Genomic DNA, 21230 nt, shown 5'->3' on the forward strand with positions numbered 1-21230 from the left:
ACATAAGGATTCTAAGAAGTTTTTTGCTAATAATGCGAAAATAAATATCAAAAGCAGATAGGCAAAATCTGAGGGGTGAAAATAATCAGAATGGCAAGATCTAGTTACTTAGCAAATTTCATAAAAGTCTGTGCAGCAATGTTGAAGCTGCGGCTCCTGTAATTTCAAATTCTTCTCATATCGGCAGGTTTTGACTACCATCTTGAAAACTATCAACACAGGTCTATAAACTGTACGTAACCCACAGGTGTTCTATCCATTCAGTAACTCAAAAAGTTTTCCGTCCACACAGTAACCCACAGGTCTTTTATCCATACAAACGCCCATATGTCTACTATCCCATTCAGTAACCCACAGGTCTTATATCCATATAGTTGCCCACAAGTCTAATATCCATAAGTTAACCCACAGGTCTGGAATCCACACAGTACTCTACAGGTGTTCGATCCATTTAGTTACCAAAAGGGCTTCTGCACACCCCCACCATAAAGTTACCTTCATGCCTTTTAGTTACCCATACAACCTCTTTTTCATAGAGTAACCCAAGGGTCTACTATCCATACAGTAACCCAAAGGTCTTTTATCCATACAGTAACCCAAAGGTCTTCTATCCACGAGTTACTAACAAGACAACACTAAACTACCTTTCAGTAACACAGAAGGACCTTTACAAACTGTCGCAATAACCCAAGTGAAAATAGATAGTAAATCCTTGGGTTGCCAATAATGACATAAGAAAGACTGGATATGAACTTCCTGATGTGTATGCATCGCTAGATGTAATTCACATTTATGAGCAATATTTTCTTAGAAAGTGCCATTTTATAATTGACTGAAAAACAAAATAATGTTGATATAGTACTGTGGTAACTACAAACATATTATTCATATACATTTAGTGCCATTTTATAATTGGCTAAAAAACAAAATAATGTTCATATAGCACTGTGGTAACTACACAAATATCTTCCATATACACTTACATTTTGAAATGAAATAATGTACACATACATGTATATCAGTTTTAATCAAAAAAAAAATTATATACTGTATATCTCTTACTGCAATTTTTAAGATTGTATTCAAAAATAAAAAAAAAAATTGACAAAACCCAGTTCCCCAAAATATATCAATTAATACCATATATTGCTCTTGATAATAATGTGTACAAAGTATGAGATTCATAAAATAAAATTTTCATATTTTCATTATCAGTATTGCAGTTTGCTACAAGATAAATTCCATTTTCTTATAAGTTGCATACATAAATGACATGAGTATTGAAATGCACATGATTGAAACAAGCTCTTTCCTTTGTATCGTAAGCCAACTGTTTTATCATAGTAAACCAGAGGATATTTTTTTTCTTCTAATAATGACCATTTCAGCTTTCTTTTTTTAATGACATTTAAATTTTTCTAAGTTCAGGAATGTTTTACAATGAAGGACACAGGAGATTTGTTAGTTTTACCAGAAGAAAGTTTGTTGGACTTGACATGTTGTGTCCATTTATCTCTAGTTCTCGCCTCTTAGTCTATTCCTTTTCCTGTTTCTTTATCTGATATTAACTTTCTCAGTAACTACTGTAGTTTGTTTTCTGCTGCCAGACACAGACTACATGTACATCCTTTAATGTTAGAGCTCTATGTGCTGCTTTAATGCCTTGTTGATTCGGTACTTTAGGTCCGTGTGATATTTCTCAACCTGTATACAACAAAACCGAATCAGTCTTTATAACATTTTGAAACTTTCTTTCCCATTTCATTATTCATTCAACTGTTTAAATTAATTTGCTAAAATGTTAATTTCATGTTTTATTCTCCATATTTCATTTATTCTGCCACAAAAATAAAAGTGCTCTAAAAACACAGCTGTATACTAAACATTCCAAAAACTGCATTTTCAATCTTTTTTTTCCTATTAATCAAGGAGGTTCATTTCAAACAAAATGTATAAACCTTCCTTCCATAATCTCGAGCCATCTGTTCCAGCTTGGCATGCTTATCTGGAACTTCCCCATCTTTATAATTGAGTTTTAATGCTTCATCAGAAATTCTTAACTGATCCTGGTAGTATTCATGCTTTTGTAGCCTGTGTTCAAAATGCTGAAGTTCTGTCTAAAAATTAGGGCAAAGAATTCAAGATGACAAATCAAGGTAAAACATTCTAGTCACTCATATGCACATATTTTAACACATCTGAATTTATGTACCAGGGGTATTACAAATTAATTATCCACATTGTGTGGTTACCTGAATCAGCCAAATAAAAAGTTTTTCCAATATGGAATATGAATATAATGAGTGTACCTTGATGGATTCTAGTTCAGTTGGTGACATTCTAGCTCTCTGGGCAAGTGCCCACAGCTCATACACTCGTGGATCCTGGAAAGATTTGTCTGGAACATTAACTCCTGCAGCCATCGACTCTAGTTTGTCATACTCCGTCTTCAAATCCTTGTACATTGTTTTCAACTCCAGCTTCTTGTTTTTCTTCACCCTGTTTTGTTCCACATCAATCAAATTATCCTCATAATCTAAACAATTGAAAAATATAAACATATACATGTATAAGAAACTAAGAATTAAGGCCACAGTCTTCCATAATAAGTTATATGACTGAAACTTGCACTTGCAAATAAAATACAGTCAAACCTGTTATCTTGAACTTGAAAGGGCTAGGAAAAAACCTACGGTATATCCAAGATTTTGAGATATTGTAGGTAAAATGCACAACAAAATTTTACAGAAAATTTGGTTTGGACTTCCAAATCATTTTGACATATCCATGGTATTCTTGATATCGATGTTCAAGATACCCAAGTTCAACTGTATTGAGTATTTGTAATTGCTTTGTGTTAATAATTAAGAAAGAAGTCCTGTAATTTGGAATGAAAGTTAATATTATAATACATTTACCATCCCTGAGATTAAAGTTTTCCTGTAGAGAGTTGTATTCATCCACCTTCATCTGATGGTGTAAAAATTCCTCCTTCAATTTCTCCAATTCTGATTCTGAAATGGCATTTTTACATAATGTACACAAATATACATTATAAACTGACATAAAGAAAGATAAGCATGTAGTATGGACATACATGTTATTTCAATTGACAACAAAATGAGTACCGAAACATTCTGCTGGATTTAATTTATGAAGGTCATAAAACAAAGACATGTATGGTAAAAACTTGCAATATACATGACACATTACAAAGTGTATTAATTATCTTGAAAATAGATGTATTTTTACCTGAGAATCCAGCAAATTCTGCTTTCTTCCATAGCTTCTGAAGCTTTTTGTCTCGAAGTTGATGATCAAATGTTTCTGGTATTTCATTACTTATATCTTGTGGCTTTGGCATAGATACTACATTTTTCATGTTGTATTTCTCCAAAAGATCTGCAGAATTAAGATTTTTTTCTATACAATCCAAAATTGTTATCTTTACTGTCTACATTGACACCACTTTTAATAAAAATATTGTTTTCCTATTCTTTCCAAAAACTCATGCTTAATCGATATATGTAAATGTTCAGAATTCATATCTAATTACAAAATCTCACCCATTAACCTCTGTCTAACTTCTGCCTCTTTCATGCCATCTTTATCCATATCCTCGGCTTTCAACTTTTTAAGTTCTATTTCTACTTTGTCTTGAATTTTCAAATCTGCATAAAGATCAGCTAACTTTGGTCCTGAATGGAGCTTAAAGAATCAGAAATAATAAGTCGATGAATACAATTACTTGAACATTAGTCTTCATTCTACCACAATATATACAACAAAGAGATCATATAAACTTTGACCTAAAAACAAGAGGAACAAATGCTAGTTCAACATGTTACTGGCATTTTGCACTGCTTTATTTACCAGGTATGTACATATTTTTTAAAAATTCATAATAAAGTACTCATATATGACCAATGTAACTCTCATTAAGACATGTCATTTGACCACTTTGTGTGAATGTAAAATTCTATATCAGACTCTATAATATATTTTGTTGGCAAGAGGCCCATGCGCCATGATGCTCACCTGAGTCACTTTGGTCTTATTGTTCTTCATCAGAAGATTTTTAAAGATTTTTCCCTCTTTGATCCCTTAAATTTTGTGGCTTTAAGCTAATACCATGAGGGTTATGATTTAACCTAACTTGAATTCATACTTATATGGGGATGCCCATAATATCAATAAACAAGGGGTGTCCCAAAATTCCAAAGTCTGAGCTCATATGTTTTGCAAAAATTCATGTATCTTTAAATAATTTTCTAGGTGTACCATATACACTCCCCTATAAGTCCGTTTTTTGGGAGTTAAACTTTGGTCAAAAACTCTATGTCCGACTTATAGGCAAGTTATAAAAAGATTGGTATTTTAGAGGGTCAAGCCCTCTAATAGAAAGCTTAAAAAATACAACCGACTTTATAGGCGGACCGACTTATATGCGAGTATATACGGCTGTCCTACCAGCACAATCTCCGACATCAAAAACGAATCTTTAACATTACTAGTTTGGAAAATACACTATTTGTCATGAGACAGGATATTTTGATATTTTCATGAGTGCAAAGCACTCGTGAAAGTATTAAAAAAATCCTGTCCCACTGGTGAAAGAAATTCCATATTCATCTACTACACATTGAATATCCTCTATTTATATTTTCTTTGAACCCATAGATTTTATACTGTTTTTACAACTATACAGTTTATTGCATTTTGCTTGTACAGTTGCAAAAGAGGCCATTTCTGCTTGTTTGACTATGATTTCTAACTCCCAAGTTTTTTTTTGTTTTTGCTCAGTATTCACTGTCAAGCGTTAGTTTGTCTATGCTGTCAATCAGTTTTTCTATTTTGTGTATATACATAAGATCTTTCTTTTCTGCTTCTTTCTTGTACTCTTCTACTATTTCTTTCACAATGCTTTTTATGAGAGATTTAATTTAGGTCATCTGCTTTTATTATTATGTTTTCTTGATGGTCGCTAATTTCTTGTAGATCTTTTTTAATTATAGCCCATTTATCACCTTGGGCTTGCTCTGCTCTTTCTAGCACTTTTTTCCATTTTATCAGTTTTATCTTTGTTTTTTACCATTTGCCTTGTGTTTGCCATTTACACAATATAACAAGAAGCAGTTCACAATGTAGAATACTTATGAGATTTCAATATTTTAATCCACAAAAGCACTGTTTTCTGCCTTTACAATTTTCACTAATAACATTAAGCAACACTTTTAATTCCTGTCACATAGATTTTTCAAGAACAACTACAACTAATAAGACCTTAAATATGTCAAGTTCTCTCCTCATTATTACCTTGTGTCAACACAAGTGGAATGACTTCTCCTTTTTCATTAATTTTATTTAATACTTTTCACCTCTTTTTCATTACTCCTTTGAAAAGGGTATCACTCTTCATTTGAACGATGTGAATCCCCTCCACCCAAGAATACTTTGTGGCAAGTTTGGTTTAAACTGTCCCAGTCGTTATAGAGAAGAAATTGAACATGTGAAATATTAACAGACGACATGCCACATGCTACTTATAACTACCTAGGTATTTAAACCTACTCCAGGTAGCTATTTTTACCTACTTTTTGCTTTATTTGCATTTTGTGGCCAAACCCACGAACAGCGCAATATGGTAACCACCAAATTTCTTAATACAGTCACACTGATGATGAATACGACAAAAAATTTGGAAAAAATGATTACTTTCTAACTTATCAATTTTGCATAAAAACAACATCCAGTTTCATTTTCTGGTAGCTAAGGATCATAAAGTCTAAAATTACAAACCTGTATCAATTTTTAAGCTAATCTTCATGCAATCTTAGACAAAAAAATTTTGGGGATGATTTTTCATGCCCTTCCTGTCCAATTTCCGCCCTCAAAAAAGTTTACAAAATAATAATAATCTTTATTTAGGAATAGGCATTATGCAATGTACATGAACATTGAGGTGTGAGTATTATATACATATAAAACTTAATTAGACATGATTTAAGAGATGATTTTAAAACGAATTAACTAATAAATCTTATTTTGCATATAAATCAACTAAATATATTATATTATATATATGCCTAAACCCAAGGATAGCCCATGAAAGCCAGTATGGCTTATTTCAAATGGGGTCCTTTTACATGTAACAAAATTACTGGCATATGACATATATAATATACTTAATATAAACAATACATAATATACTTACTATAAACAAAATGGCTTAAAATTTCAATCATACTTAATATGCAAAAGCCTCTAAGAACAGTTTGGTTATAAATCTAATACATGTAGTATAAAAAGTCTTCTTTGGACATTTTCATAAGTTTTTCCATAAAATGCTTTTTGACCTCTTTTTTGAATTTTGATTTATTGGTTATTGTTTTAATCTGATCAGGTAGAGAATTCAAATCTTTAATTCTATTGTAAAAAAAGTTTCACTTTCCATTTTTGAACCCTTGGCACAAAAAAATTAAATTTACTTGACCTTGTACAATTTGTAGAAACATTTCGCTTAAAATTGCTGTACATATAATTTGGACCTTTATTATGATATATATTGTAGACATGGTTGAGGCTTAATTGACAAACTCTATTTCTGATATTCAAAAAACCCAATTTTTCAAATTCATTAACACTGACTCTTGATCTAGGTGAAACATCAAGAATAAATCTAATAATCTTGTTCTGTGAAACCTGAAGTCTTTTTTTTTAATTTTACAGATAGTCTTTCATACCAACAAGTGATAGCATAATCGATGTGACATTGAATTAAAGCAGTGCACAAAGATTTTCTTGATTGCATTGACAAACATGATTTTTGCCAATATAAAAATTTAAGTTGTTGGTTTGTTTTGCTAATAATACTTTCTACAATTTTCTCACCAGATAGTATGTTGTCTTAAAAAAACCCTCCTAAATATTTAACACAATTTTTACATTCAATTTTGATTCCATCACATACTACTGAAAAGGTGTTCATATCATATGACTTAAATTTTCTTGGAGGTCCAAATAAAATACTTTCTGTCTTTCCTAAAAGTAGAGAAAGTTTATTATCAACTAACCAGTGCTTACATTCCTCTAAAATCTCAGATAGTTTTTTATACTAATGACTTCTGGATTGGTGTGTGAAAAAAGAATAGCTGTATCATCTGCATATATATATAAAAGAACTTTGCATTCAGAATCATTACTGACACTGAGGTCATTTACATACAATAAAAATAAAAGAGGCCCAAGTATACTGCCTTGAGGTACCCCACACGAAATATAATTGACATCTGAAAAAGTGTTGTTAACATTTATCATTTGTTTTCTACTGGATAAGTAAGATTTAAACCATCCAACCGATTTTACACCAATGACTTGGATAATTGACAATGACAAATTAACACACTGAATTTTTTCTGTGCAAGTGCACAAGTAGTCCGAAATATCTGACGTTTTCCAGGCTTTTTTCACGATTTTGATATTTTACGTGCCAGGAAAACATCAGAACCGGCGCCATTAGGAAAACTGGGAATTCGCCGCCTCCAACCAGAGGCGGCATTCTCGGGTTGATTTTCAATCCTTGCAAAGCGAATGAAATGTCAAACTCACAATTTATCAATAGTACAATGCTTTTAGTACTCACCAACATCGTTTTTATGGTTTGTTTATAAATTATATAATCCGATGAAAACATTTTATCTGACTGTCGAGATTTGTTTTCATTTCGTGCATTTTAAAAATCTTTCTTCAAGTCCTGCATCGAAATGATGAGTGATGTTTTCTTTTCTTCGATATTGGTGAGTACTAGAAGCATTGTGCTATTGATAAATTGTAAAAACGGCATTTAATTCGGTTCCCAGGTATCAAAAATCAACTCCGATTGGAGACGGCGAAATTTCCAGTTTTCGTAATGGCGCCGGTTCTGACGTTTTCCTGGCACGTAAAATATCAAAATAGTAAAAAAGCCAGGAAAACGTCAGATATTTCGGACTAGTGCACAAGATGATAAACAATAAGTTTGACCTGTTTTAAAGATGCGCTGTAATTATTATCTAATTTTATTTTCAAAGACAGGTAAAAGTAGGTAGAAGTGAGCTTCTTCAAGTAGGTTTAAATACCTAGGTAGCTATTAATAGCTACGTAGGTAGAAATAGTCCTTTGGGCTGGACCTGATAAAAAGCCACTCTCTGACCCATCAAAAATTGTAACAATACTAACCCTTAGAATCAACTTAACAATATATGAATGCAATTGAAAAAAAAAATTAATGGGAACTCAAACAAAACAAACCTTCTGTGCTTTTTCCCATATCTGATTCACTTTGAGTGTCCTAAAGGGTCGTTCTCCATCCAATGTTTTTACATATACGTATAGTAAAAACAATAAGAACAAACTTTCTGGCTTTATGTTTATCAGTTTTAACATCTTTCTTGCTGAACTTTCCTGTTTATCATTTAAGACACGTGTACGTTACTGTATGTTGTGAGCATGACTCCAACAAACAGAAAGTAGAAAAAGTAAGACGATATTGATCCCGAATTTAAAAATAAATTTTGTTACAACTTTTGTGTTGACGCTAATCTTTGGTAAAGCATTTTACTGTGAAAAGATCGAAAAGATAGTACATGTATTAGTTTTACAAATGAAATGTTTTATGAACAATTTTCCTTTTTTATTTTTATTATTATTTTTTCCCCAAAGAAATCGGGTTCGAAATGAGGAACAACAACGGGAATTCCCAACCAAAGCCAAAGCCGAAGGACAAGAACATAAAAAGATGTTAAGTTCACTTGTGGGATTTTAAAGACAAACCATTGATACGAAACATTATGGCTGCTGATTTTGAATATAAACAAATGTTACTGAAGCTTGATAAATCATTGAAAACTGAGGAATTTGAGTCGCTCATGTTTCTGTGTAAAGATGATGTTAGGAAAAGAGAAAGAGAAAATGTTAAAAGACCTACAGATTTGTGGGAAATTCTGGAGACCCGAGAAAAACTAGGTCCAACAAATTTAATGTTTCTTAAGGATCTCATTCGTCATTCCTGTAATGGTCGTGTTGATGTGATGAAGATAATTGAAAACTTTGAGAATGGAATTCCAGATGATCAACAGTTTGTGCCACCTCGGCCAGTTTGTCAACCATCGCAACAACCAGTGATGGGGAATCGTACTCCTTATCAAATGAATCATTTAAGTAAGTTAAAAATGTAACATAAGATTAACCACTTGAACCACCAATGTCCATTTCTAGTATAGATGGTTAGAATAATCTACCTGTGTCTCGGAACAAGCCCTCACCACAGTTAGAATATGTCCCATATACTTGCAATGTAGCAAATCAGAGTGGATCCACTCCGAAATGACTGAAGAATACAAAAGGAGTTGCACTGAAAATAACTACCAAATTAATCATAACAAACCTTTTTGAGATTATATATGCCTTTTAACCTAAAAAATAATCAATATGAATATGAAAATTCAACTCATTTTCTCAACGTTTTTTCCTCGCTTCAAATTTAACGCCATGTTGACATTCGGAACTCTCTGGATTGTTCATAGAAAACGCACAGAGTTCGAGTTATTGCCCGTGTTTATTTTGCAACATTGCTAATACACAGAACAAATTCTATCGTTAAACCGGGTCTGTAGGACAATATCATTTTAACAATAGAACGTTCTATCTATAGTATAGAATGAAATACATGCCAATATGTAGGTATTGTATATACCCACTTATAAATGTATAAGTCATATAATTTTTTCAACTACACACATAAGCATGATTAATTAAATCAAATCAAGTTTTGATTTTTTTTTAATGACTGTCATTGCCATTGACCTAGACCTCAACTTTTCTCATTGTAATATGATGAGCTAAAAGTTGTTAAAGGTGACCCATCAAAAGTACAGTGTCGTGCCAAAATGTGCTTAATACGAAAACTTTCAAAATTGTAGAAGTCAGTGCTTTCCTGTATTTGTCATGTTGATTCACAAAATTTAATCACATTAAAATTAGCTATATGATCATACAGATTTGAGCTGACTGTCTTGTTGAAATTGGATTCATATAACTTTTTTTTTTTTATTTTCACAGATCCAAATACAAGTAATACAGTGAATGTAGACAGTAAGTCAACTACATGTATTTGCACTTATTTATAGCTCTACTGATCAGAGACCAGAAGAGCTTAAGACCATAGAAGATTAACTGGCAAGGTTGGAAATATGCAGCTAACGTCATTTAAATCTATTGCAGTCAATTTAAAAAACTTTCATATATGTATTTATTTCCAAGATCTGCCAACCCCCTCCCCCACACTGGAATTAAATGGTTGTCCCCTATTTATTTTCTTTAAAAAAAAAACAAACAATTGGACAGGTATAAAACTCTAATTATATAAAATTCAAACTACCGGTATTCCAAAATTGCTGAGGTAGATTAAAAATGAATTTTGAACTAGAGTTTCAATCCAATGTTTTCTCATATGCCTGCGCAGAATTGTATCTGCCTATTTCATTGTCCTTCATCAAATGTTTTGACTGAAACAGAATTGAAATGACGTGAGCTGCATATTTCCAATCTTGCCAGTAAGGTGTCTGTCATCCGTCTGTCTAGTGTCTCTCTATGATCAATGTTTTCAAATACTCCTCCTCCCACAGATTTGGTCTGATTTCAATAAAACTTGGTACAAAAGAAGACTATACTAAGATACATAATTCTATTTTCAGTTTTTGGTGTTGCCATGGTTACTAAAAATAGAATTTTCTGTGAAAATCTTTCAAAACGTTACTCCTCCTATAGTTTTAGTTGATTTCAATAAGACTTGATAAACAAGTAGACTTTACATGTACTAAGATAAATAATTCTATGTATTGTTTTTTTTATTAATTTCAACAAATGGTGTTGCCATGGTTACTAATAATAAAACCATCTGGATTGTCCAAATTTTAAAATGAGCAATTTATCTCAGATTTTGCAGTTTCATTTCAATTTCTTTTTTACATGTGATTGTCTAGTGTATCCTTCACAGCATAGCTGTGACTTATTTTTTGAAAATTACATCCATGGTTAAAGAAATATAACAAAAAATGTGTTTTATTTTCATAAATTATTTTTTTATTAACATAAAAATGTCCATGTAACTTTTTTTGACATGTTTTGCGAGATATTTTATACATTTATTAACCGAAAATTTTAAACTCTAAAACATCATATTTGCAAATATTTACATTTGCTATCTTTTTCTTCTTAACCAACTATGAAATTGATTTGAATGCCATTTTCATGTATACTCACTCGTAGAAATATACACAGAGAAACACTTAAGTGACGTCACAATGAGGCTACAGAGACTTTAATAAAAGTATAACGATATAGGGCAGCAAGAAATTCAAACACTGAGTATATTTTTGCTGCTTTTAAACATGTAAAATGTAAATCTAAGGAATGTTTTTAAGTTTAGTGTGAATTATTGGTATGTAAATCAAACAGATTTGCAACAAAGGCATATTTTTCATGAAGCACTAGCACACTTCATGAAATATGCCTATGTGACAAGTCTGTGTGATTTGCACATCATCAACTCACACAAAACTTTTCAAAATTCTGAAAAAATGCAAAAAATTCACAAATATAATTAAGAACCAAGATCAGTCTTTCAATGCTAAAACCTTATTTTAAAAGGGACGTGTTAAAGATCTATCAAATAAAATTTTGGTGTAGCATTCATCCTTAAAACATTACAGCTCTTATGTTTTTGGTATGAATTTAATAAAAATTGGTACAAAGGTTTAAGCAAGGATCATTATTCCTTTTTATTGATGTTGCCATTGCTGTTATAAGTTCAAGTCTACCAGTAGGTGCTGCTGTATAAGAACAAAGCAGTAGAGTTACAGTCTTGTCAGAGACTTCTGCTTTTTATTGCATTTCATCAATTTCATATAACTTTTGCCTTTGATGTTAACAAAAATTGTCAGATTATTATGCTAAAATAAGACTTCTTTTATAGAATATATGAAAGAAATCAATTTCTTAACAAAGAATTTGGGTAAGGAATGGCGATTCTTCATGAGGACGCTGGGTGTTACGGATGGCGACATGTTGTCAGTGGAACAGGATTATCCACGTAGTTTACGGGATCAGATATACCAGTGCTTGGTACAGTGGATAAGTGATAATGGTGGACAGTTTGATCGGGGAAAAGTAATAGGTGCGCTGCGAGACTCTGCCGTTGAAAGATATGACTTAGCTGGACGTATTGAAGATCATGACATTTAATCAAAATGCTGAACCTTGAAAGCAGATGAATATTTATGTGATACATTGTAGTGTGATACTCTGTGCACAGTTATTTGTTTTTGATTATACTGCAAGTGTCACTTGTCTTTTAACATTTATGAACCAAGTCTATAAATTTAAAACATTCATACTTCATTATCTTCCATTGAAAAGAGTATGTGGCCCTGAACTTCAGTCCCTTGTGTACAAAGATTTTCCTTAAAATTGACTTGGTAGTTCTTGAGAAGTAGTCAAAATTGTAAAACATTAAACAGCTGTACAGAATATAAACTTTGATAAGAAAAGCTCACTTGAGCTTTGAGCTCCATTGAGCTTACTAGAACCTCTATGTGCACATATTTGAGCATATTCAAGAAAAGTACAATATGTCATGTTCTTTTTGGTGGAGTCATAAATGCTATCCTTTATATGATCAGATGATATGTACATGTATATAATAAATTTAGATCACCTGAGTCAGACAGGTGACATTATTATCTGTTATCTCACTTTCTAAGAGCTGAACCTATTCCAAACATTTCTAGTTTATAGCATCTGTAGGTAGAGTAAACATTGTAATTGTCACAGTTCCTGTCTGTCTGACTAAAGTCAGCCCTTTCTATTTCACTTCCTTGTAGTAGGTGTCTTTAGTCTGACTGCAGTTCCTATCTATCTGACTCAAGCCAGCCCTTTCTATTTCACTTCCTTGTAGGGGCTGGCTTTAGTCAGACTGCAGTTCCTATCTGTCTGACTAAAGTCAGCCCTTTCTATTTCACTTCCTTGTAGGGGCTGGCTTTAGTCTGACTGCAGTGTTTGTCCGTCTGACTAAAGTCAGCCCCTTCTATTTCACTTCCTTGTAGGGGCTGGCTTTAGTCTGACTGCAGTGTTTGTCTGTCTGACTAAAGTCAGCCCCTTCTATTTCACTTCCTTGTAGGGGCTGGCTTTAGTCTGACTGCAGTTCTTGTCTGTCTGACTAAAGTCAGCCCCTTCTATTTCACTTCCTTGTAGGGGCTGGCTTTAGTCTGACTGCAGTGTTTGTCTGTCTGACTAAAGTCAGCCCCTTCTATTTCACTTCCTTGTAGGGGCTGGCTTTAGTCTGACTTCAGTTCTTGTCTGTCTGACTAAAAGCAGCCCCTTCTATTTCACTTCCTTGTAGGGGCTGGCTTTAGTCTGACTTCAGTTCTTGTCTGTCTGACTAAAAGCAGCCCTCTTCTATTTCACTCCCTTGTAGGGGCTGGCTTTAGTCTGACTGCAGTTCTTGTCTGTCTGACTAAAGTCAGCCCCTTCTATTTCACTTCCTTGTAAGGGCTGGCTTTAGTCTGACTGCAGTGTTTGTCTGACTAAAGTCAGCCCCTTCTATTTCACTTCCTTGTAGGGGCTGGCTTTAGTCTGACTGCAGTTCTTGTCTGTCTGACTAAAGTCAATCCCTTCTATTTCACTTCCTTGTAAGGACTGACTTTAGTCAAGCTACAGTTCCTATCTGTCTAACTAAAGTCAGCCCCTTCTATTTCACTTCCTTGTAAGGACTGGCTTTAGTCTGACTGCAGTTCCTGTCTGTTTCTTTGGTGGTGGGAGCAAAACCATCACTTCCAAAATCCTCTACTACTGAACATATCGCATTAGATTATATTCTCTGGATCATCAGATTGGCCCATAGGATGGGGGCTTTTTTTTTCTCTGGGACATTTGGCAAACAAGATCGAGTTTATGCTTGGGATGTTTTTTTTTTTTAAATGACTAGTTCACGGCCAGGAACACGTTAAGTTCCTAGACAGTACCGTTGTCAGAAACCTTTAAAGTTAAGCACTGAAACTGGTTCGTTGTCATGAACGTACAGGTGAGGTTATGATAAAATCCGTCCGGTGTCATGACTTCAGAAGACAGGCTGTGAGAAGTTTTTCATTTTTCAAGTTAAATTATCTATAACAATGTCTGAAATTGCAATGGGAAACAGGGCTGACACCCTATTTGGTGCTGTATGAATTTCAGCCGTTAAAAACAAGTAATAAAACTTAAAGAAGAGTTTGCGTTGGCGACATTATATAACTCTGTTGAAATCACTTGTGGATTTGATTCGTTTTCCTACTGAGATGTTATATTTTTCGTAAATAGAATATAATATACACACCAATTGGTGCAGACAGTGTCAAGACATGTTGAAAGCCTTTACTGAAAAATTGAGAACAAATCAAAACTGAAAATTTTGATTTATTTCAATTTTTGTCCGTTGTCATGACAAGATACGAAAATTCAGTCCTTTGTCATCGGTCCGTTGTTGCTACTGGTTTGTATACACTACGATCTCATGTTGGTTTAGGTATCGTTAATCATGCCATCAAAAAGAGGGTTGTGACGGTACATCTTGTCGTTTTGTACATATTGTCGTCGGCGAAAAAATGTACCTACCCTTACTGCACATATCGTCGTCCATCGATACATATTGTCGCCGGCGACAATTTGTACCGAGACGAGCCTTTTTTTCCTCCTGCGTAATGGAAGACAAAATGTACAGTCAAGAATCGGCACGTTTTGTCGTCGGCGACAATATGTACTGACCATTGGCACATTTTGTCGCCGATATATTGTGTTGAATATTTACTAAGGTCGTGGAGAGAGAGAGGGGGAGAGAGAGATTGACACACATACACAGAGAAAGAGAGAGATCTAGACAGACAGAAGGATAGACAAAGTGTTTGGAGGATAAATAAACAAACAAGTTGTATGTATGCATTACTCGCAATTTTGTAGGGAGAAATGGTGTTGCTCAGAAAATTGTGTCCAGCATTGGTTTACATGACTATGATATGTCAAAAATACCGTAATTCTTGAGATATCTGAAAAATCAGTCTATTCTTTTTTTCTCATTATATATACATGGATATGAGATTGAAAGTTATTTGTTCAGTAGAAATGTTATCTGGAATTCATTTTTTTCTTTGCTTAATTCTCATAAGAGTGCCGATATAATTGGTGTAGGGATTGACATATTTTAGCTCACCTGAACTGATAGCTCTAGTGTGCTTTTCTGATCATATTTCTTGTGTCGTCCGTCTGCCTGTCGGTAAACTTTTCACATTTTCAGCTTCTTTTCATGAACTACTGGCCAATTTCAATTTCAACCAAACTTACCAGAAAGCAAACGTGGATAAAGGGAGTCAAGTCTGTTCAAATTAATGGCCATGCCCTCTTTCAAGAAAGTACATGTATAGTTAAGAATTAGTGAAAATTTAGTGACATCTTTAAATAATTTCTCAAGAACAATTGTGTGAGAAAAGTTGAAACTTATGTGAAAGCTTTATTATAATTAAAGTGTAGATTCATTTTTATTCAGATCATGTCTGGGAAAGGGTGGGGCTACAATGGGTGATCAAAGTTTTAAGAATAATTCATTCAAAATTTTCTTCTCAGGAACTTCTGGATCAGAAGAGATTATACTTATGTGAAAGTACATATATGAAGTGTACTTTTCATTTTTTAGATTTTGGCACGAATTTTCAATGGCCCTGAGTTCCAAGAATAGGTCTAAATTTTTGGCCCTTCTCCGGCAAGTGATGATGTTAAATTTCCTTATGAGTGAAAAATTCTCTAGAGGGATATTAAAACAACAAACAAACAAACAAAAACAAAATCAATTTTGTTCAAATCATGACCTCCATAGGTAGGGTGGGTCCTTAATTGGTGATAAAAGTTTTCAGTTGGAATATACGGTATACAAAAACTCTTTTAAAAACTTCTCAAGAACCAAAGGCGGATCTAGCACCGGTGCACCCCCCCCCCATCCCTATCTCCCACCCTGCCCCCTCCGTTTGATTTTTTTCATTTTTCTTTGCTTTTGTAAATTCTGTTTTTTTAACCTGTATATACTCTCAATTTTGTCCACAGGTAAAATTTCATGACTAAATAATATACTTAACTTATACAGTAACATGCACTCAAACGATTTTTTTTGTCTTGTCAAAAAAAATCTGAACCCCCCCCCCTTTCCCCGTTCTGAAATTTTTAGATCAAATATTGAGAACAGCAGTAGGCCCGTGATTAGCAATGTTTATATGGAAGCATCCTCAGGTAGTGTAGATTCAAGTTTCTTTTAATCATGACCCCCGGGCCTAGGTTGGGGCCACAAAGGGCGATCAAAGTTTTACACAGGAATATATAGGAAAATTCTTTAAACTTTCTCTTCTCAGCAACAGCAAAGCAATGATTAGCCATATCTGTATGGAAACATTGCCATGCATTGTCATGCGAGATATACTGATGGACGACAATATGTTCAGTGAGTGTATGTACACATTGTCGAAGGCGACATATGAACATGACGACAAAATGTACCGCCACAATCACGCTGCATGAATAGCATACGAAATACGTCAATGTGATTTACACACAAATTACATTCACAAATCCACCAAAACCAGAGGCCCATAGGCCACATCGCTCACCTGAGCACTTTGGTTCGGAAATCGGAGAAATCAGTTCGGTATTCAAAAGTTTAATTATTAAAGGGGGGGGGGGTATGATTTGAAAAAAAACTTGAATCTACACCACCTAAAGATGCTTTTGAACTAATATGACTAATAATGGCTTTATTTTCTAAAGAAGAAATTTTTATTGATATATCTTTCATAACCCTTTGTTTAACTATGATCCCCTCTCTGTTGGGATCATGATTTGAACGAATTTAAATCTGCATTACCTGAGGATGCTTTTATTTTATTATGACCAATTATGTTTTTGCTGTTCTTGAGAATAAGATTTTTTAATGATTTCCCCAAGTGAATAAACTTGAATCTTCACTACCTGAGGATGCTTCCATATACACTAGATAAATTGCTAACGCGCCACTTATTACTCTTATTCGTGAATTGATCATTTTCCTGATTGGCACTAGTATGTAAAATATGCCATCTTTTCCAAAAAATGTCTTGGTGTCATGTCAAGACCCTTAAAGGACCTTTTTGTCCGAAAACCAATGCCCCGACGTGCACTGCGCACCGTTTTTGCCAAGATATGAAGTTGGTGATTACCGATGGTGGTCTGTGACGTTGCGACGGGAGCAGTCTCCCACTTAAAAATCAAATGATATATCCTGATTGACTACCATATCGCTTAGTAGTCATCCAATGCCTTGGTGTCCTACCAAATCCACCCAACTTCCGGTTGCCCCAATATTGTGGAACAATCTTGAAGTTATTGTGTGGTGCTTACTTAATGCCGTCGATATCTTATGATTGTTTATTCATTTTCAACAATTTTTCACCAGAGAAATGCATAATCTTTGAATTGTTCTAATTTTTCACAAATTTCTTCAAAGGAACCCCCTGCAGATAGCATACTGGCTGCCTTAGCAGGCTCTTCTAGGGTCAAACGCCGCATACGGTGTAACTTTTTTTCTGAGTTTTTAATTAGTACAAACAGAAAGAACACAACCACAAAGAAAAATTTGATAATTTATTCCACCAAAAATATGATTTTAATTTTTTCTATGAAGTGGTTACGCGTCAGTAAACATTGCTGTTATTTATCAGTTAAAACATTTAAATGTCTCACTTCTTATTAAAGTAACTTAATTGTATATCCAAAACATCATAACCAAGTTTTGAAAAGAAAAATGTTAATTTATTTAGGTGGTGCGTTAGTGTTTTTGTCTAGTGTAAATATAACCAATCATGGCTTTGCTGTTCTTGAGAAGAAGATTTTTAAAGATTTTCCCTATGTTATCCTAAGTAAAATTTTGATAGCCCACTGTGGCCCCATCCTACCCCCGGGGGTCACGATTTGAACAAATTTGAATCTTCATTACCTGAGGATGCTTCCAAATAAGTTTCATATTATCGGCCCTTGTCTTGCCCGATTTTTGTATATTTTTTTTCGTCGGCCGACCAATTTTATGCATGTCAGTCGGGTAAAGATTTTTTTTTTTGGCGTCTGTGGCCGATTCAATTGAAGCACTCATTGAATAGTCCGTCCACCAACCTTCGATCATAGGACGACCATCAGCATATAGTTTTTAAAGTCGGTCGTCAGTCGGTCGACATTTAGGAATTGAGTTTTCGTACAACTGGCGGCCGAAGATGAACATCAAACTGCGGCCTAGCGAACGATGATCGGGCGACGGTTGGCCAACTTATAAATATTTTTACTTTTAAAGGTATCGATGTTCCTTAGGAATTAATATCACTACTCTGCGTCGCCCGATACTTGTGTCGGCCGATCATGTTTTTTCAGCTGATGATACGAAAATAATTTGGTCGACCATCGGCTTAAATGTGACCTAAGCGTAACATTTTAATTTTGTTATTCTGATGATATACAAGGAAATGCATATGTTTGCATACTAGCTAGGAAGCAGGTTCCTAAGAGAAAATGAATTGAAAATAAAAACATCGCTGAATAGTTAGCACATTAGTGTGAGCTGCTGTAAGATAACCCCGAGATTCAAATACATTTGTAATATGCTTTGTATTTTTTTAAATTAGGCATATATTTGATCATTTCTGTTGCATTTTATTGATTTACTTACATGTTAAGAAAAATGACACCGGACCAGACAAACTTAAAATGTAATGACAACGGACTTTTTGGTTATAAATTGCGATTTTTTAAAACATGTTAGCTATAAAATCTGTTGGTTGCCTAATACATTGCAAATGAAGTTTCTCTTAATATTTTAGAATAAAAGAACCATTTCGATGAATTAAGTATAAGAAATATATAATTTTCTAGCTCACGATCTTCGCTTCACACATGGGCATGTGATCGCCAACCAAAACTCCTCAAAATGTATTGTGGATATCAAATACATAAATCTTTGTATGGAATAATGAATGTTGTATCTGTTTCCCAAAATTCAAATTTATTCTTAGAATTTGTCAAAAACGTTAAAATTTAGTTATTATGTGTAAATTCTTGTATCTTTTGCATGACACCGGACGAATCAGTATTACTAATTATTTCCCTGCTGTTCTTGAGAAGTAATATTCCTTTATAATATTTGGACACCCTATTGTGGCTCCATCTTAAGAACATTGAAAATGATTTGATTAAAGAGGTATATGAGGTATATGCATATTTTTGCCCAAACAAGTCAATGAAATTTCTTGAAATGTGCTGAATTGTATATATTATTGTATGAAAAATCTAAATTAACAAAAAATATGTTTTCGAAGTAAGTTATTGACAAATTTTGGATTTTGTATTATTCTTCAGAAAGGGAAAAAAATAGACAAAATTTGTTCAATTTTTACTATAAAATTTAATGCAGAGCGCAGACCTGCTCCAAATCAATATTCATATATATCATTGAAATTATCATTCTACACATGATATTAAAACACTGAGTTGGAGCAGACCTGCACTTGGTGACTTTTACCCAAAATATTGATGTAATATACACCTCTATAAATCATGGAAAGTTAGAATTTACGTCGTTTTCCTGACATCATATCTAGCATATGGTGTCATGGCTGATGAAAATATTGAATGCTATGAAGTCTGCAGATATCTCCCTGCTTTAGAACATAACTATATGTTTCTCCGTCAAAGATTGATTTATTTTTGGGGGCAAACATTGGTCATTACTGAATCCTTTGAATCTACCCTATTATGTGGCTTTAATGGTCTTGACATTTTTTCCTATATACTAGTCTACAATATATATTCTCTGACCACAGTTGTTGCTCCTAGTACAAGAGGCCGTATGAACAAATTTGAATTTACATTGCCTATAAATGCTGGAAAATCAATTTGAAATGTTGCCCTGTTGGTTTTCTTCATCGGATTTTGAATGATTCTTCCTACACATTCTTCTGTAAAACTTGAACCCCCTGTTGCGATCCCAAGAGCATGATTTGAACAAACATAATTCTACACTACACAACTACTTATATATGAATACGACTCTTCTTGAGATTTTTTCCTATGTATTCCTATGCAAAACTTTGGACTTCCTATTGTGGCCTCACACTACCATAAGAGGTCATGATTTGAACAACTACCTGTATAAACATAGCTGCATACTTTTCACCACAAACTAAGATCATATTCCTGATTTTAGATGATTTTGATAGGGTCAAAACACTTAGAGAGAAGGATGACATTATCTACAAGACTTTAGAGTGACGTTACGGCTGCAAAATGTGTGCTTTTTCAGTCAAATTTACCCAATACATCATTAAGAAATAAGGTATAAAGTTGATCTAAACAGTTTAAGAAACTGGAATATTCTCTTTTAAAACAAAATTAACATAATTAGAATCTGCTGGAAATCCAAGGGTTGTACAAACCAAAACAATCTTAAATCTGTTTATTTGTACCATGTGAATTCTGAATGACATGTGTCTAAACTGTAGAGTTTACAATTATAATGGAATATGAGGTTACAGCAATTCTCAGAAGAAAATATCATAAATTTTCTGATAAACTATTAATCGTGAACTTTTTGAACTGTTTTCAGACTAATTTTAAAGAATTATAAGTACAAATATCAATGTTTTGTGTACTGGGGTCCGAAAAGGGAAAATCAACCAAATCGAACGTTATCACGACAAAAATATTTTCAGGACAGTTCCATAAGAATTTGCACTTTAAATAGCAATAATATTTATATATCATAGATGTATTATTATGTTGAGTAAACACTGCTCTTTCTTTCTTTGAAAGCGATGGAGAAATGATAACGTGCATCAACAAACCTTTCGAGAAAAACCTTCACAAGCCCTGCGCGAGTCTTGCTCATTCAATGGTTAAATTAATTCCCAACTAAAATTTGGTCAGGAAATTTGCATTTTGAAGCTCTATTTTCGTTTTTTTCTTTTGTTGACTTTGTCAAGGTAGCAGGCTTACCGGGCTACCATCTTTTACCATGCTGTATTGTTTATGATAAGTATGCATGCCTGAGTAGCATGGAATGTGGAGCCCCTGTTGCGATGTATATATTTATGGTCCATAAA

The 21230-nt window shown here is 33.6% G+C and overlaps 2 protein-coding genes across 2 annotated transcripts; one reads left to right on the top strand and one right to left on the bottom strand.

Moving 5' to 3' along the window:
- Positions 1-1184: 1184 nt before the first annotated feature.
- On the bottom strand, positions 1185-8449 carry LOC133199329 (alpha-2-macroglobulin receptor-associated protein-like). The gene is made up of 7 exons (XM_061335138.1): positions 8290-8449; positions 3567-3708; positions 3253-3402; positions 2919-3014; positions 2310-2536; positions 1959-2117; positions 1185-1704 (listed from the first exon to the last, which is right to left on the bottom strand). The coding sequence occupies exons 1-7, from the start codon at positions 8422-8424 to the stop codon at positions 1636-1638; spliced, it is 978 nt and encodes a 325-aa protein (XP_061191122.1). The 5' UTR covers positions 8425-8449; the 3' UTR covers positions 1185-1635.
- Positions 8450-8738: 289 nt separating this feature from the next.
- On the top strand, positions 8739-12779 carry LOC133199330 (FAS-associated death domain protein-like). Its single transcript, XM_061335139.1, has 3 exons — positions 8739-9198; positions 10099-10131; positions 12014-12779. The coding sequence occupies exons 1-3, from the start codon at positions 8829-8831 to the stop codon at positions 12280-12282; spliced, it is 672 nt and encodes a 223-aa protein (XP_061191123.1). The 5' UTR covers positions 8739-8828; the 3' UTR covers positions 12283-12779.
- The last annotated feature ends 8451 nt before the right edge of the window (positions 12780-21230 follow it).

This window comes from Saccostrea echinata, unplaced genomic scaffold (genome assembly GCF_033153115.1).
Source record: "Saccostrea echinata isolate AGI-Se365-2 ecotype Australia unplaced genomic scaffold, CSIRO_AGI_Sech_v1 ptg000034l, whole genome shotgun sequence".
Taxonomy (NCBI): domain Eukaryota; kingdom Metazoa; phylum Mollusca; class Bivalvia; order Ostreida; family Ostreidae; genus Saccostrea; species Saccostrea echinata.